Source organism: Fusarium solani (genome assembly GCF_023522795.1).
Source record: "Fusarium solani strain SB1 chromosome Unknown bctg00000004, whole genome shotgun sequence".
In the NCBI taxonomy this organism is placed as follows: domain Eukaryota; kingdom Fungi; phylum Ascomycota; class Sordariomycetes; order Hypocreales; family Nectriaceae; genus Fusarium; species Fusarium solani.
The window spans coordinates 2,527,429-2,544,960 of record NW_027072152.1 but is presented as its reverse complement, the minus strand read 5'-3'; the positions used below and the strand labels follow the sequence as shown (position 1 = coordinate 2,544,960).

At 54.3% G+C, this 17,532-nt stretch overlaps 5 protein-coding genes across 5 annotated transcripts; 1 reads left to right on the top strand and 4 right to left on the bottom strand.

Moving 5' to 3' along the window:
- Nucleotides 1-2,540: 2,540 nt before the first annotated feature.
- Nucleotides 2,541-2,789, bottom strand: MRS44_007855 (uncharacterized protein; the record flags this gene model as incomplete). The annotated part of the gene is made up of 1 exon (XM_065620679.1): nucleotides 2,541-2,789. One exon carries the CDS (start codon nucleotides 2,787-2,789, stop codon nucleotides 2,541-2,543), a length of 249 nt encoding a protein of 82 aa, XP_065476751.1.
- Nucleotides 2,790-4,390: 1,601 nt separating this feature from the next.
- MRS44_007854 (uncharacterized protein) lies at nucleotides 4,391-5,971 on the top strand (the record flags this gene model as incomplete). Its single annotated transcript, XM_046270845.2, has 1 exon — nucleotides 4,391-5,971. One exon carries the CDS (start codon nucleotides 4,391-4,393, stop codon nucleotides 5,969-5,971), a length of 1,581 nt encoding a protein of 526 aa, XP_046134134.2.
- Nucleotides 5,972-7,777: 1,806 nt separating this feature from the next.
- MRS44_007853 (uncharacterized protein) lies at nucleotides 7,778-9,772 on the bottom strand (the record flags this gene model as incomplete). The annotated part of the gene is made up of 1 exon (XM_046269206.2): nucleotides 7,778-9,772. The coding sequence occupies one exon, from the start codon at nucleotides 9,770-9,772 to the stop codon at nucleotides 7,778-7,780; it is 1,995 nt and encodes a 664-aa protein (XP_046134135.2).
- A 1,217-nt stretch (nucleotides 9,773-10,989) lies between these two features.
- MRS44_007852 (uncharacterized protein) lies at nucleotides 10,990-12,665 on the bottom strand (the record flags this gene model as incomplete). The annotated part of the gene is made up of 4 exons (XM_065620678.1): nucleotides 10,990-11,038; nucleotides 11,121-11,161; nucleotides 11,218-11,391; nucleotides 11,451-12,665. 4 exons carry the CDS (start codon nucleotides 12,663-12,665, stop codon nucleotides 10,990-10,992), a joined length of 1,479 nt encoding a protein of 492 aa, XP_065476750.1.
- A 3,784-nt stretch (nucleotides 12,666-16,449) lies between these two features.
- MRS44_007851 (uncharacterized protein) lies at nucleotides 16,450-16,986 on the bottom strand (the record flags this gene model as incomplete). Its single annotated transcript, XM_065620677.1, has 1 exon — nucleotides 16,450-16,986. One exon carries the CDS (start codon nucleotides 16,984-16,986, stop codon nucleotides 16,450-16,452), a length of 537 nt encoding a protein of 178 aa, XP_065476749.1.
- Nucleotides 16,987-17,532: the final 546 nt, after the last annotated feature.

Genomic DNA, 17,532 nt, shown 5'->3' with positions numbered 1-17,532 from the left:
ACCAGGGGGTTGCCCAGACTTGCTCGGTGACCATCAGGCATTTTGGCGCTCACGGTCCTATAGGAAAAGGTCTGGGGAAGTAGCCTATCCCACCCGTGTCTCAGACACGCAAGATCTGTCTTCAGGTCGAGTCGAGCTGGTCTAGGGATAGAGACGATTGCCAGCCAGGGGTGGATGGTAGCTATAACGATGAGGGTGACGATGGCAGGACGCATGTAGAAGGCCCATGTAGGCTTGACGGTGCGTCAGTTCGACAGGGTCCAAGACATTCAGGACCTAGTCACCCTATGAGGTGAGGTATTGCTCGCAGAGAGATCCTAGTTCGGTCATTAGAAGAGACGCTGCAAAAGAAAGGGGCCCGCCGCCACAGAGGGCCCAACCGCGGGCACGGTCTGGCGGGCATCTTTTCTTTTCTTTTTATTGAGCACTGTGGGCACATGAATGATACGTCGAGGGTCTCTGGCAACAGTTGATAGACATGACGGGGGACGGAGGGCGGGCCAGCAAACAACGGCCGGAGACTGGTAGTGGGCCTCCTGTCGCATGCCAGTGTGCCCCAGACTTGTCAAGGCCCGCGGTTATCTCTTCTGTGAGCAAGGGGCGACGCCTCAGAGGGCTGAAGATGAACTGTCCCAGGATGGCAATAAACCAGGAGCCCAACAGGATGAGATTGGAGGCGTCAAACTACCGAAAACAGCAAGGGCATGGGTGAGGTGACATTTACTACCAATCGCCCGTCACCCCAGTTCGCCGTCGACCATTACATGTTTTTCAGCTCGACGATCTGCCGAAGAAGGCGTGAATGTCCGGAAACGAGAAAAGATGCCCAGGGGTGGGAACTTGCACCAGGTAGGGCCCCATCTGCAGCCAGCGATGGGTCTCTGTTCAGCCCCTGGTCCCTGATGGCGCGGGTTCTTCTGACGGGGCATCTAATGCCCCTTGCTCAGCCCATCTAACCGGCGAGTATTTTCATCGTGCATCGAGCTGCCAGCCGGCTGAGTGCCAAGATAGTGCTGGGTTGCGTTGACGAACATTGCCGCAGCCACACACCTCAGGGACTTGACAGAAGTGTTGGCGGTTGGGGGCCACCCAGCCCATGTGTGGTGTTACACAGAAATGCAGCAGCTCTTCAGCTGTGCCTCCCGCTGTCCAATCGAGGTGGACCGGTGTGTCCAAGAACGACGCCAGGGGCCTTGCCGATCCGACAGGTCAGTGGACGAACCGGATAGACGGGATTTTTAGTCTAGGGAGGACCGGGGTCAAGACGATGTTGAACATCCATCTCCTGTACGGTCCACGGAGAAGGTACCAACAGAGGAGGCCAAGCCCGGGGGTCGCAGCTGTCGTTCGTTGGCAAAGCAGATTTAACGTTATGTGTTGCCCCCACCACGATACGCCATCTGATAACCACCTGTGAGCGAAGCGAGGCATCTAGGCGCGTCCAGTTTGTGCAGTCCCGAGGTCTCGAGGAGACAGGTCATGTCGGGTACTGTGCCGAGGAGGGAATCTTGTCGACAGAAGTTTGAAATTCCCTTTTCAGCCGTGTGGTATTTAGACGCTCTTTGGCAGTGTAAAGTGTCTCTGACGATCAGCAAGCAGTCTAGCGATATCGATGGCGGCGGTACATGGGCGTGTGGCCTAGCATCGTGCACCGAAGTTGGGGTGGGATTGAGCTCGATAGACTGACATGGGTGCCCCCTGACGGCAAGACGGGTCACTGGATGCCATCGAGGATGACAAGAAGCCAGGAATGGGGCAGAGAGCAAATGTCAAGGCATTCGAGATACAGTAGGCACGGGATGACCCCGTGCAGTAGATGCCAGATGGAGGGATGGGTATAATTGGAGAAAAAGGGTTCTGGTCCAGTTGCTCTTCACTCAAACTGGGCGACGAGATGTTGTTGGTTGTGTTGTCCAAGGGTGGGGGCTATTCCGCTTTTGGAATGGCTGGATCAGTTCTGCGTCGGGACTCGGCCAATGAAGGAGGTTGAAAAGGGTTAGCGGAGTCCTTTGAGTTCCACTTTCCTCTTCTCCCCCACCAATCAGGCCCACCTTGCCTGCCTTTTTCTGCTGCCGCCTTCCCACAGTGGGCCCAAGGGTCCTTCCTCAGCTCCAGCGATTGGCGCACCGCTAATCTCGCGTTCTCGCTTCTTGGCCACCACCCCCTTCATTCACATCCACCCCTTCACCCATCACGGCCAGCTCAAACCCAAACTTTGGGGAGGGGAGGGGGGAGACAAGAAGAGGACATCCATTTCAGATGAGAAAACTTCCAGCGGCCACTCCCAGACCCGACCTACCCGCCTGTCATCTGCCACGATGCGATGCGATTCGATAGATACGCTAACGAGACGCTCGATCGGACTGCCGCTCCTCCCTCCGATCCTGGAAATAGCCAGCCCAAGCCGTTCTTGCCCTTCCGGTACGAAACTGTCATTGGAACGGAAATGGCTTAGCCTCATCATCCCGCCCACATGCTCCAGCTCACCAACCAAATACCCTCCCGCATCTCCATCTCCATCTCTCAGTCTCTCTTCTCCGTCAACCGTTAAGCTTAGCTGCTCCACCTGTGGGCTTCTTCGCTCGTGGCCTATGCGCTAGACTAGGATCTGCCATTCCGTCACCCTCGTCATCGACCACCTCACCCAGGGCCGTAGGGCGAGACGTACAGAGGGTCTTCCGTTGAGGCCCATGGCCTGCCGCGTCCTTGGAGTGGTCGACTCTCAACTGCCAGCTGGACCGCGGATGACCCAGCCAAACACCACCAATAGGTTCCGCCAGAGAGGTCATAGCGGCGTCTAGACAGACGCCAAGCACCTACGCGCCAACAATGGCTTGAACAAGCCTCAAACCTCACCTCGATGCCCACGTCTCTTTGTGCGAACGAGCGCCCCAAGCCCGAGGAATACCAGCCATCGAAGGCATCTCTAAAAAAGTTAATCTTGATGAACGACTGACTGACTCAGGATGGTTCTTGTCGACAGCCGTTTCAAGCCACTACCGTCTGGATCTACCCTCAGGGTCACGTCCGTCCGTCCCTCTTCGCTCGCACGCCATTGTCCATCCCTTAACGAATTTCCTCTCTCAGGTCATGGCTGATTCAATCTCTTCAAGTATCCACACAGCCACCGTTTCTTTTGTCCTGCCACCGTTCTGCGGCAACGTGGTTGTCACCGCTGAAGACGAGGGTGCATGGCATCTGAGAATCAAAGGGCCGGGACGGCGGAGCGGGCCACACTGGCGGTGGCGTCAAGGCCCTGTGTGCCTTGACTAGCAGCATACCCACGAGGCCAAACGTTCAAGGCTCGTCTGTCATGATGACAGCCTTTCTTCAGAGTCTAATTCAACACAACTCTATACCCGAGGTAACGGCCATCAAGCCCACCTATAATGTGCAGGTTGTGCTGGCGCCGCGGGAGAGCTGAGTTTCCCTCGAGAGGTCACTACTCACTGTCTTAGAACAAGCATCCATTCGAAAGGCATCACCTGGGTGGACTTGCAGGCGATAATGTTCTGCCTACAATAGGCAAGTGCTCTGGGGTCAAGTGAATCCCGGCCTCGCCCCGAGAAGAGAAATCAAGCAAGAATTGTGATAGCCACCCGGGGCGTCGAATTCGGGCACTGACTGATCCAATGTTAAAGCCCCCGAAGAGGTCTTTGGCGCGAACCACGTCCACTAACTCCGGTTAACCTACTGTTTCAGTCCAGAACGGTCGGAGTCTGCCCACCCTTGAGCAAGCCAAGCACCAGGATGCCTGGGGCCTGGGATTGCTGCACTCGACAAGGAGGGGAGCAAAGATCAGCGCTTCGCCGTGGTCGTGGCTTGCCCCACCACTCCCAATCCCGAGGTAGACAGGGAGGTACCTGGTACGGAGGTACAAAGGTACAAATGAGGCTCTGCTGGCTCTGCTCAGGGACTCGAGTGCTCCCACGCTGGAAGATGTGCAGAAGAGCCCTCACAGGCGTCTTTGGCCTCGAGACTGGGGTGGTCGACCTCGCCTTAAAGATCAGCTTCCTCTCGCCCTCCCACAATGGAATCTTTTTTTTTACTTGGCTTGCTGTTCAGCAAACAGTCCCGGGCCCATCACTTCCACTTTTCTTCAACGAGCCTTTTTTTATCCCGGCCTTTCAACCCTGCCAGCCGTCTTTTGGTGCCTGGCTAACACACATCGTGCCCTGCATCGCATCCATCACCAAGTACACGCCTCATCTTCATATGTCATACCCGCGTACTCTTCTCATGATCTCAGCGCGACGCGTACATATCCTTCCCGCTTCCTTGCCCTGAACCAATATTTTTCTATACTTTTCTTTTTTATTGCTCATACTCTTGCCATCTTGGGCAGTCTGGTCTATTCTTTTTTAGCTGCAAGCTAAGAAACACTGCCATCATGGACTACAGCGTCTTCCCTGGGGATACTGATGGGCTGGCATCTGAACATCATTACCATCCCTATTCCAGCTCTAGCACGCATTACAGCAATCACCACTTCGAAGGCCCGATTGATCCTCGTCTCCAACCTGCCACCATGCAACGATACCTCCAGGAGCAACCAACCTTGTGGTTCGAACCGCATCCATGCCCCATGCCGAACCCTCCCTACGGCTACCCTTCGGTTGTCTCGTCGATTGCGCCTGGCGCGCAGTTTCAACACGACTCCCCGATCTCATACCAGCAATCGTTGGCAACCAGCGATAATGACCCATACGTTGATAGCACCCAAGGCCCATCTACTCCTCCCAACAATGTCATCTCATCCCCTCATATCGCCCCGCAGGATTCGCACTCTCCTCGTCTTATGCTCACTGGCCTTGCCGACCCCGGCGCCGGCTCGGACAGTTCCACGTCGACTCCATTCTACCATGACCCCAGCCCGAATCCTTTCGCCTCGCTAAACAACCCAACATATGGGGTTAACAACAAGGCTCAGCCGTTTAAGGCCTATCCCGACCTCCAGGACGCTGACACGGAAGATGCACAACAAGCCGACGAAGGGTCCAGCAGTGATCTTTCCAGCCCAACCAACCACGATGACGACGATGACGAGGAATATAAACCCACGCGCCGAGCCAAGTCATCCCGAGCCCCCAAGAGTACCCCCCGCCGTGGGCGCCCAAGACGATCGAGCTCTGGTACAAATGCCAGTAAAACAAAGATTTCCAAGCCGAGTCCTTCATCCCGCACTAGCACGGCCCGCAGGCTGGTCTCGTCGTCTGCTGTTAACACCAAAGTCTGCCCGCACTGCAGCAACGGGTTCACAGATCAGGCAACGCTCCAGAAGCACATCAACTCCCTCCACAAGCGTCCTTTCACCTGCGTCTTCCACTTTGCGGGGTGCGATAAGGTGTTTGCCAACAAGAACGAATGGAAACGTCATGTCTGGGCACAGCATCTGAACCTCCACTACTGGCTCTGCACCAATGGCGCATGCGGGCATGCATCGAATCAAGAGGGCGGCAATTACTCCAAGGATCCAACCCATGGTCGAATCTTTAGGCGAAAGGACCTGTTCACTCAGCACATCCGTCGGATGCACGCGCCTGCTCATGTTGTCAAGGCAGAGAAAGACAAGAATCTCCCTCCTGATTGGGTGGCGCAGGAGAAGATGATGCAAAATCGGGCAGTTCGACAACGTTGCGAGCTGCCGCTGTTCATGCGTTGTCCTGCCCAGAACTGCCGCCTGGAGTTCAACAATGGCCCAAAGACATGGGATAACCGCATGGAGCACGTTGCCATCCACCTGGAGCGTGCGGCCAGCAATGAGGAGCCGGCTGTGCTGTTTGGCGGTGTCAACGATGTTGAACTCACGGAATGGGCGTCAAGCCCGAGCGTGAATGTCATTGAGTTGACCACGGGAGGATGGAAGACATGCCAACCTCTCAAAGCAACCAGAGTCGAGCTCTGCGAAGCTCCAAGCATTGACACGATTCTGGACGAGGACGCCGAGGGCGAGGAGTGCACATACGAGTGATGTGAGAAGCAAAGCATCAAGACTCGGCGACATCAGGACCCTCAGAAGTCGAGGGAGATTTGGGCGTTGTTGTTTTGATTTTTATTGATGACCCCTTGGGCTAGGATCAGGATTTGCACGGTTGGACATGATTAATTGGTGACGATGGATAATTTGCTGGAGTCCACATTGGGGTTTTTCTCTTTTGTCGTCATGATACCACCATCGCATCGGCATGGAAGTTTTTGGCTCCTGCGATGGAAGTTTTCTATAATGGGCATATTTCCTTTTTCCTTCCTCTCTTGCATGTAATTTCTCATGCCCTCTCTATGGGCTGTCGCATTATTCATTTTGGTTCATTCACTGGCATCATGAACATTTCAGACGAGGGTCTTACTATCCGTTACATTACGGTAGAATACGGAGTGGATAGAGAGTGATAATGTCGTTTACGAGTTATGAAGGGGGGATTTTTACAGAGTCGTCAATTACTCACTCATTGGTCAGCCAACACCTACAACCAATGGAACTTGTACTTGACAGACGTTGAGCATCTCGATCCATTCATCTCGTCAGTTCCGTCATTACCCGCAGAGCCTCAAGTCCCCCCTCCAGACGCCCCGTTTTGCACTTTTTCCACCTTCCATGACCTGTTTGTTTCCATCCCATGTTCCAGCTTTTCATTCCCAGCTCATGCAGTGAGAAATCCTCCTCAGCCATAGATCAGCCGCACGCATCCAGTCCAAGCCCCCGGAGCGTGGCATGCCTAGCCCAGCCCAGCCCCCCCAGCTCGTGATCCCATGTACCGTTTACCTTGTTCTCTCTCCTTTTTCCCCTCGCTGCAGGAGAGCTGCATCAAGGCCAGTCCAGCCCCACCCCCCTCACCCCCCCTGGCGGTCAGGCGATGCACTTGGTGATGTACATCGTCTTGTTCGGTCTGGGGCCGGCGAGATTCTATTGGGTAGCAGAGCTATGGTGTCTCTCTGCGCGTCTATATGGCTGTATCCGTCTTAGTCGCATTTTTTATTTTAGTTAAATCCTCATACCCACCTCCCCCTGTCAAGCCACATTGGCTAGCTCTTCATCCGCACTTTGGGGGCACTCACGCACCGTCCAGATCCAATACCATGGAGAGGGAGCGTAGGATTCGATGCACTTTTATCTGCTACGTAATGGGCAGTGGAGGCTAGGTATCTGTATACATATACAGTGCGTCTTGGGGGCCCAAACGGCCCTTTCCTTTCCTTTCCTTTCCTTTCCTTTCCTTTCACCCCCTGTCACTTCGCACATTCATTCACATCACTTCTCTCGCCGAGCCTCACCTCACACTCTGTCCCATTAATAGCTATCCATACTACTCTCCTCTGTCTGTTTTCGCACCTAACATGCCTAAATCTGCTTGCTGCGCCTCCATATGGCTCTCTCAACGCTCTATAACATGCATCCATGACTGTCAAGTCTCTCAAACAACCAATAGTCGACTACTTGCCAAGCAACACTTATCTATACTTCGAATAATCTCAGCTACAACCCCACTGGCAGCGCCTAGTCGTCCATTAACTGTTCAGTAACGTAATAGACTTGCTCATCCATTGGATCTGTTGAATCATGTTCAAGTCAGCCTGGCGAGAAGCAGGTCAAGGAGGTTTACTCACTCATGCACAACACTCCTCAACCTCATTCGTCCGCATCAAGCGCCTGACATGTCCTGTGACATGTCCCACTCTCCAAGTAAACCCTTTTTTGATAACTGTGTGACCGGCTTCCAAGCAGCTCGCTTCCAGATCAGAAAATTCGAGCTGTCACGTCTCCATGACGGTCAGTCAGTCAGCCCACTTGTACTGCTTTTGGGGGACCCTGAGCTGGTCCCATGTGTACTGTCGAATTTCGCTGGGCTCTGCGTTGCTGTCGGTTCTTGCACTCCAAAGCATAGCCTGGTTCGGTTGCCTTGCGCCACTCGATCCATGCCTCATATGCTTGCTGCTGTCCCGGATTTGGATTTACTGGCTTGGGCACAGGACGAGGTTGAGAATGCACACCCCCCGTTGTCCCCAGTGGAGCACTCGGCATCGGGAGAGCTGAAAGGTTGTTCACAAAGGGCGTTGGTGAGACAGAGAATGGTTGCATCGCGGGACTGATCGCCCCCAAGTTCAACTGATTCGTCAACCCACCAGATGGTGGGCAGCCTCCCGCGCCTAAGCCCAGCCCAAATCCAGGAATCGTCCCAGATGCTACTCCAGGCGTTGCGTTGAGCCCCAGAGGCTGGCAGGTACTCAACGGGAAAGAGAATGGTGGCAGCCCCGGCAACGGCCCAAGCCCTGTAGCACTCATATTCAATGTCGGAATCGTCCCGAAGCCAGGGAGAGAAGTTCCGTCCATCTTCTCGGCACCATAGTCAGCCGGCAAGAGGGGGTACGGTCTGTTGATGGCCTGGAGGGTGCTGAAGATCGAGTCATCTCTCTTTCCACATTCCTTACCACCCTCTATGCCTAACAAATCTCCCGTGAGCTTTTGAGAAGGCTTCTGATCATCTTGATTTTGTGCTGTTGTCATTGTGATTGCCTCCGGAAACGAAAGAAATTCTCTTGCTCTTGGGTTCAAACCCCTGGACAGCGACTCGGGATCCATACACACACCGGAATCTCGAGAGATTTCTTTCCGCTGGGAGCCCTCCATATTCGAAGAGCTGATCCCTGAGTCAGATCTGTTGGCTTTCTGCCGTTCTCCAGTTTTAGATTGCCGTTGTCCAAGGGCTTGCCCCCAAGGACACCCATGGCTGCGAAGCGATGCGTCTTCGGGTTCTTCCTTTGTGATTTTTTCTTCTTGCCGTGTTCCTCGGTGAAGTTTCTGCAGCATTCTTTGAAAAGCGTCATGTCGAGGCTCGAGTTCTCCCTGTTTCTCTGCTTTCTTGGGCAAGTGGGCCGCTTGCTTTCCCGTGTTCGAGTTTGATTGAGTTTGGTAGTAAACACTTCCTATGTTGGCAACCGCGGGGTCATGAAATACAGCGTTTCTTGCTCTTTCAAGCCGTCTCTCCTGGGACTGATCAATGGCTGTTTCCTTGCTTTCAAAAGACTGCCTCGCTGGGGAGTGGCGCGGCCTTGAAGGGGCTTCTCCAGTTGTTGCTGCCCGAGGCTCGTCAAAGCCGCAGTCATCATTGTTCTCCTCAGTGATTTTGGGACATTCTCTGCGGATGCGTTGAATCTGAGCTACAGATGCGATTGGGCTGCCGGCGCCGGAGTGATGCCACAGTCCGCCGCCCCCTGTGAAAAGGGGGGTGACCTTGATAATGCTGACAGACCGGCCGTTGGCAAAGAGGCCCGGCAAGGGCATATGGTGAACTATAGTGCACAATCCACGGTCCATGGTATCGGTTTCGTGCGTTTCTGTCGATGATAAATTCATTTCGTGACTGACAGTGGACGCCAAGTCTTTATCATCCACATCAGTCTCGGAGCAATCATGACCTGATCGCCAGTGATTGACAGGATTGATGTGATCCCAGGGGCATGTGTATTTGCAGATTTCTTCGTTCGTGTGCAACGTTTCGTCTCCAAGCGCGTGAGGGTCTGTTTGTGTGTGAGGATGTCCTGCACTGGACGTGTCGGGTTGTTGCGAGCTTCGATCCTCTCCCCGACGACGCCAGTCCGGATTTTTCATTGCTTCAGCAAACTTTGAGATACCATTGTATTCACCAGAGTGGTCGCGTCGGGAGGTAGCAGGAGCAGAGCACGTTTCGTCGAAGGAAGATTCATCTATTGAGGACGGCTCCGTCTTGATCAAGCCTCGGGCTGCCTGGGCCCGACTGGTTCTTTCAGAGACCATACTGAAACCTGAGGACCCTGTAAGTCAGCGTCAAAAGGAAAATTCAATTGGCCATAAGATTAAAGGGCAGCCCATACAAGAGTCTTGTGTGTTGTCGGGCGTTGTTGGTGATGGTTCAAACCTTAGGGTAGGAGGTGTCGCAGCTTGTGTGCCAAGAAAGACCGAACTGAGGATCGAGGCCGCGAAACTAGCCCCAAGCAGATAAATTGCCTAGGATTTGAGATTGTTGAAGCGGTTTGTGAGTCTTCTCTTTGTTTTTATTTCGACGAGCGTGGTGGTATTGAGGAAGTGTGGCAGACCGGTGAACTGGGCTTCTGACGAGTCGCGGGCGCGGTTTCTTGTTGAAGGGCTCGGTGTATCAAACGACATTCAGTGGACATCCAAGAGGGAAACAGTCTCAAGTAAAAGGACGTGTCAGTATAAGTCAAGAGTCAGGATTCTTGCAGCACCGTGAAGGGACTTCAAGCACTCACCAACTCCCAGGCCACCCGCCGGATGGAACGTTCCCTGCCAAGAAAGGGTACGAAATCGAGAGTCTCAAAGCAGCGGTACTCGAACACCCTCCAAGAAGGGCCAGATGACGAGAACAAAGGGGCAGAAATGGGTTGGAATGGTCGCTGGAAGAGGAACCGCTTCAGGCTTTTTGCTCTAGACAAGATGCCTTAATGCTGTGTGTAGCGCGATAGAAGGTCCAAAAAGGGGGCTAGCAAGCTCAAAGCGAGGGCCGAGATGTGACGGTGTAATTGCTGGGAGAGGAAGTGATTGACGGAGAAAATGGAGGACGAGATGATGATGTCAAAGAGCTGGAGCTGGAGCAGGTGCGAATTGAGAGTGTCATGGGAAGGAGTCACACCAGGGCTGCTGCTACAATTACAATGACCAAAGGAGAAGGTGCGCCATGGGGGAGTCATGATCCTGCCTTCCTTCTATAGACTCGCCGAGCTTCCTGAGGGCAATCCCGTCATCTTGGTACTCGCTACTTGCCTCAACCTACGCGCCTGCTACCTACTACCTGCCACCGGCCGACAACTCAACTCCCCTTCCTGTATGTTTCTTCCCACTGATGCGAAAGCCAGGCAGGTAGATAGAAGTGGATTGCAAGGTGGAAACACCATAGGTACTCAGAAAGCACTGATAGGATCACACAAAATTCGAGGGACTTGGAGGATGCACTCAGGATGGACAGATGCGCTGCATGAACAAGGTATTTGAGGTATCTAACTAACCCAAATCGAAAGCAACTCCAAACCAAGAACTTCCAGACACCTATAAACAAATTCGTGCACATTGTGAAATGACAGTCGTGGCTTGATCGCTTGGTCCTTACGCCGTTCACTCCCACCCTTACCCCTGATACTGCTGTCCGCCCATGTAGGCAGCAAACGCCCTCTGCAGTGACGGTTAGTAACCAGACTCCTCAAGCGATGACGGAGATGAGCACTTACCGAGTTTCGAGTCTGCATATAGATGGTACCGGGTCCGGTGAACTTGCAGACGAGACCCTCGGCCGAAGCCATGCCGCTGATGATGCCACCAGATGCCACACGCTCCATGACATACTTGGTATTCCAGGCAATCAAGTGGCCGTTATCCACAATGTATTTCTCGCCATCGACAAGCTACAGACATAACGCGTCAGTGAGCCACTCCATCGTTAGGATTGTTGAGAAAGACTTACCGTCTTCTTGATGATGGCTCCGAAACTCGAAATCCACATCAGACCTGTGCCACTGATCTTGTACACCCACAGACCTTCACCACTGAACATGGCCTTGCTGATACTTTGCCGCTTAAAGTCCTTGATGACGCCCTGTGTCGAGGCAAGATAGGCGTCATGGCCTACTGACCACTTCTCCTGACCGGTTAGACGAAGCGTGGTGACATCGCCGAGACTGTGCGGTGCAAGGAGCACCTCACCAGGACCAACAAATGTCGAGCTTGACATCTCACCTCCGGTGATCATCTTCTTGACGCTGAACTTGATCTGTCCCTTCAGAGTGACACTGGGAGACATGGCTATCATGGCGCCTGGCTTAGCACTCATCGGACAGCCCATGGCAAGCTGAATAGTCAAGATGGTGTTGGTATCTCGATGGCTGATTCGGTAACTACCTCCGTTGAAGGTGCCGACGTCATCGGACGTGGCCTGGGCACCTACAAACTGACCCGCCGGAGGTGCTCCTGAGACAGTCATTGCTGGCGCGACTTGCGCCGGTTGCTGCTGTTGTTGAGGCTGTGGCTGTTGCTCCTTCTCGGCTGGGTATGAACTGCTCTCGGCCTGGGGCACAGCGGCCGGAGGTGGCGGTTCAAAGTGCTGTTGGTGAGCCTGGGGAGTTGCTGCAGGAGGAGTTGCCACAGGGGGAGTTGCTGCGGGCCGCATGGCCAAGTTGGTCTGCTGTCCTGGCGGGGGAGGATATTGGACCTGTGATTGTGGAGGCGTGGGCTGAGGAGGCTGCTGCTGAACTTGGTGCGGCTGCGCCGGCGCAGAGGTGGGAGGAGGTGGATAGTACGTGTGAGCTGCTTGCTGAGGGTGAGCTTGCGCCTGGGGAGAAGGCGTCGGCTGCTGCTGCTGCTGCTGCTGAGGAGGAGGTGGGTAGTGTATCGGCGTCGGCTGATATGGCGATGGCGGAGCATTGGGAGATGGCGTTTGCTGGGGAGGAGGAGGATAGTTCATTGCATGCGCAGCTTGCGCTTGAGGCGGAGGAGGGTAGAACTGCGTCCGGTTCGCTGGAGGAGAGGTCGGGGGTGGCGCATATTGGACTTGCTGCTGTGGTGGAGGAGGAGCTGGTAGAGATACGCCGAGGTCAGCTTTGCTATAACTGAAGTCAACTGCGAGCTTCGCACGAACCTGGCGAACCCTGGGCCGCGCCAGGCGGAGCTGTGAAGATATCATGGTCAGTCTGGCGGAACTTGCTTGGGCACGAGGCGTGGAGGAGCGACTTACGAGGATAATAGTGGGAGGCCATTGCGATTGGGCTCCTGTTACACAACGGCTGTGGCACTTTGAGGACAAGAAGAAGATGACGAGGAGAAGAATGATCGATAATAAGATTACGGAAGAGAACAGGAAAGAAAAAGGATCCGACCCCGGGACAGCTCTCGCCAGCACAGCTTCAAGGTGGTCAGTTAATTGCTCTAGCCGCCCACATGGAAGCTGTGCCAAGCTCGGCATACACAGCCCCGCACCGTTGCGTTGTTCCCCCTCACCATGGATTTGGATGCTTGAACCTGCGGAGAACTGAATTGGTCCGGAGTTGAGATCAACAATCGCCATGGAATTGTGCCATGTTGTAGCAAGTCCAAGTCCCTCCGTCAACTTTTCCTTCGTGGGCATTCCCAAAGTCGCATCAAACCAACAATGCTCCTGCCATTGTCCTTCGCGATTCTGCTTTTCGCAACAAAGAAGTCCGCAATATGCTGCCTAGTGTTCATGCCTGCCCAATCAACGTCTGCAACCAAGTCATCCAGCCCTGCAGTGAGGCCAGGATGAGAGCTGTAGGCGCTCACGCGGGGCCTGCCCAGGGCGCTTAAAGTGCATCCGGGCCATCCCATTGGTATACTGAGGCTCAAGAGGCAAATTCGCTGGCGACTAGCCAGGACCGCTCTCCTCCATTGAGAGCCTTCTCAAACTTCGCGCTTCATGTTGTGTTCCCTCAAGAACGACGTGTTTTTCTCAGCTGAATCGTCGCGTCGTCACGTGGGACAGGTTTGAGAAACACCATCACTGATCTGGTAGGTATGCCTCGGGTACGTGATCCGGGTTCTCGTCAAGCCTGCCAAGCTTTCATTCCATCGTCGCTTCTTGGCAGAGTCTGGGGAACGCGTTCCACGAGCCTCCGTTCTGCGTGCCTGTTGTATTTCGCCCAGAACACATGTTTCCAAATGTATCTCCCGCTTCCGTCAACGCCCCCTCTTCCTTGCACGGCCTGTGTAACCACGCGCCTAAGATGCTCGGTGCCGAAGGAAGCGGTTGTTTCTCGGGTCTAGAGCTCTCCGTCCCACGAAGGATCGGAGCTTCATCTTCCAAGACCGCCCATCTAACGCCATGGAGCCCCGTGTTGACATTTCGACCGCGAAAGAGAAGTCCGACTAGGACCGGAGCCTCTTGGCAGACTCCTTCTGATCTCCCCCCTAATATGACATTTGTCAGGTAACCTCCGCTGTCCGATCGATGAAATCATCCTGAACCCTATCTCCGAAACGGGTATTGGCCGGTCTTACTGTGCGATCTTATCTGTACTCTGATATCGTCATCGTGTACCCAGGCTAGTCAGGTGCTGGGCTACTGGCATGTTTGTGACGTTGCGAGATAGTTCCGTTTCTCGGGAACACAGAGTTCACCGACGATCCCTTGTCTAAACCATCACTCGATGTTCATCTCGCCTAAAGATCATCTCTAGGATGATGCTCACGCCAAGCGCGAGGCCCCGGATCTCCGTCACAACGGCCCGCGTCGCAAGGACCAACACCGCCAGAATGCTCTACCCGCGATAGGTAGGGAACCGCGGCCGTGGGTCTCCCGTTAGGACGCCACGATGCGGTGCGAAACCATGTGAGCCTAGCATAACATGTTCCTCAGCGCAAACCGGTCAAGATTCCAAAGGCCTTGATAGACCGATAGCCAAACCTCGGACTCTATGGAGGTTTGGTTCCGCCTTCCGGGGATAGGAAGGGGTTCTCCAGCCACAAAGCCACCAAGCACCCACGGTCTCGAGTGTCTTGGGCCGGGAACCCGTCTCCCAATCTTGGCACACAGCCCAACAGCGTAATGTGCCCAATGAGTGAGACAAGTTTGACTATCTGGAAGAAAACACCGTCTTTGCAGATCACTGCGCCCGTTGGATGTTCAGAGGCCCATGCTTGAGACGCGGCTGGGGGTGGCATCGATTAAGTTGATGAATCGCTGAACAACACATCGCTCAAAGTTTCCAGGGTTCGGCCGCCCCGTGCACAATCCAGAGGCAAGAGTAGCATATGAGATCGACGGGACACGATTGAAATGAAGATATACTCCCTTGGCGACCCGACTGACAGGTTGCCAACCGAAGACCAAACGCCACTGTTCAGCAAGGCGAAGGGTCACAGAGTCTACAGGCGAGCCTGAAGCGCAACGACTGGGCTGTGGTGCGGAACGACTGCGGAAACATCCCATAATTACTCATTTCTGCTATTAGAGGTGAAGAAAACCTCAAAGCGCCAACCAGCTGCTCCAGAGATGAGGCTGCGGTCAGAGCCCTATGGACCATCAAGACCACGCCTCCCAAGCAGTCTTCGGTCTTGGCAGCCGAGAGTGTCGAGGGCGTGCCATCCAGTTACCGTTTGAGAACCCAAGAGTCTCAGGATGAGGCGATCGAGAGAAGCTCAGCTCAGGGGCTTGCAAAGTGACGCTGTCGTGTGCAAGTAAGCAAGTGTTGCAACACCGATAGAGTTGATGGGTGTTTGTAAATGACATGTAAACATTCTTGGGGGTGTCTTGACGCAAGTGTGCTAGGAGCTCTACTGCTCCTGGGCCTCTTGATCTCAGCATTGGATCTGAGCCCCTGATGACCAGAGTTGTGCGGAAATATCATCATCGTCCCTACCCTTCAACGTCATCTCTAGGCACTAATAACTCCAAAGAGATTTGCCTTAATTGGTAACTGTATACTCCGTCCACAGAAATATCCCAGTGGGGGCATACTGCGGTTGTGGCTGGCAAGGCTCCCCTGGGAGTCAACCAACGTCGATCTGATGTTGTGCTCCGTCGGGCCAAATGGACCCGAGGACCTGGGTAGCACCGATGGGTCAACGCAGGAGGCGCATCACCACGATGGTATCCATTTGCCGATGCGTGCTAAGCCATCTCGTCACCTGAACCGTCCGGTTGCGCTGGTTGAGAGACATATCGTATGATGGAGCTGCCACATTGAGGTGGGCGCACACCTGGGCCATGTACTTTCCCAAGAAGAGCTTCAAGTTGCCAAAGTATCGATGGATTTCGGCCTGTTTGAGAAGACTTGGCTGAGCTCCTCTAACTGCGTTTCGGACATATGCCTGCTGCGTATTCTCGAAGTTTACCGTGTTGTGGATAGTTGCTGTAAGCCGATATGCTTACACAGATGAGCACTAAGCCTGTGGCCAGAGCCTCCTAATGGAGTTAATCTCAAGCTTCCTGCGAATTTAGCTCGTGGCGTTTACGACACAAATGGTCAAGACCAGCACTAATTTTGGGCTTTGGCCTCAAGCCACCTCAATCGCTCCGAACCCCCTGCAAGGTCAAAGACCTGAGATCCCAACCGTCTGCCGATGGGAAGTACAGTCGAGTCAATCCCAAGGAGAGGGATACCAGCTCATTGACGCATCCTGCAAGTCATCAATGCTGCGCGATGGCTTCCCTGGTTCTTGGTTGTTATCTGGAGGTTCAGGAGACACTGGCTTTAGCTTAGCCCACGAGGTTGACGATAACCCCAGAGATTCATATGCCATATCCAGAGTGTATACTCTATGGTACCTCGAAGATGTTCGTAGGCCTGAGGCTTGTAGCAATGACGGTGTCCACGAAATCGCAGCGAATACTCGAAACCATGGGCAATAGTGCTGTCCCAGCCCAATGAGGTGGCGGCTTCAATCTCTCGCTGGCGCCAGGAACGGTGAGGCCCAGACCCAGAATCCAATCCGGAAACCCGGAGAGCAGCGGGCTAGGCTGCTAGCCAGTTGCAGGTTTCTACTGATCTGCCTGCAGGAGTTTCTCCATGGCCAGATCTCGACTTTCTGCCGCCCCGCAATCCAGCAGGTCGGGTCAACAGTGTTTGTGTTGTTGTGAGCTCAATTGGAGAGGCAGTTGGGCGGCTTGCCGTGACGGTGAGCCACAGTGCTGGCCTCCGATGCCATGCGCCCGGTTCAACGAGGGCATTGGCGCTGACCCATGATGTTGGTGGTTTCCATAACGCAGATTCTGGGCCCATTGCGAGCTCTAGAACCAGGCCCTCCACGCTGGTGCACGTGCATGAAGATGTCTTGAAGCAAACGCACGTGCGTTCGCGGCTAGTCTGAGGGTGTTTAATGACTGTCGCAGAGAACAAAACCCGCTTGACAGCAAGGAATCTGAGACATTGGTTGATAGTGCTGTAAGCCTTGGGCTGGCCGCCCCATTCGCGCAGTTTACGGCGTGACGGCTCCTGAGAAAATTGAGGCCAAACCACTTGTGAATTGCCCCAAGTCTCAACTGGCGCCATGCAGCAATGTTCTCCTTGCCAAGGCTGATACAGCTCCAGACTGGCTGATGTTGGGCCATGGCATCATGGGGTGTCGGGCTGCGAGGGGTGGCGTCGACGAGATTGGCTCTCACTGTCGCTAGGAAAATTGGATTGGACGAGCGTCAGGGAGACGAGCACCAAAGAACAAGGCGAGGGTGAGCCACGAACAGGCTGAAGAGCAACAATCCGTGCCGATGCCTTGCGAGATCTCACGATTAGTGCCTGGGCGATACGTTAGAGGCTCCTGACTCGTTAATCCTCGGCACCAAGGTGTGAATCCTTCAGAGACGGCTTCGGCTCAGGAACTCACATGGGATTAGCGCCCGCGCCAGGGCTGGTGAAAAGCCAGGCCCTTCCTGGTATCGAAGACCCAGGGGAACCTCGCGAGAAGCTCCAGACGGCTGCGCCGGGGCTTGATCTCAGGTATTGAACAGGTCTCGACTACGAGGCTTGAAAAATAGGGGACGGGGAATTTCCAAGGCTCAAAGGCTACCTCGGTACGGAGCAGAAGGCAAATGATGATTG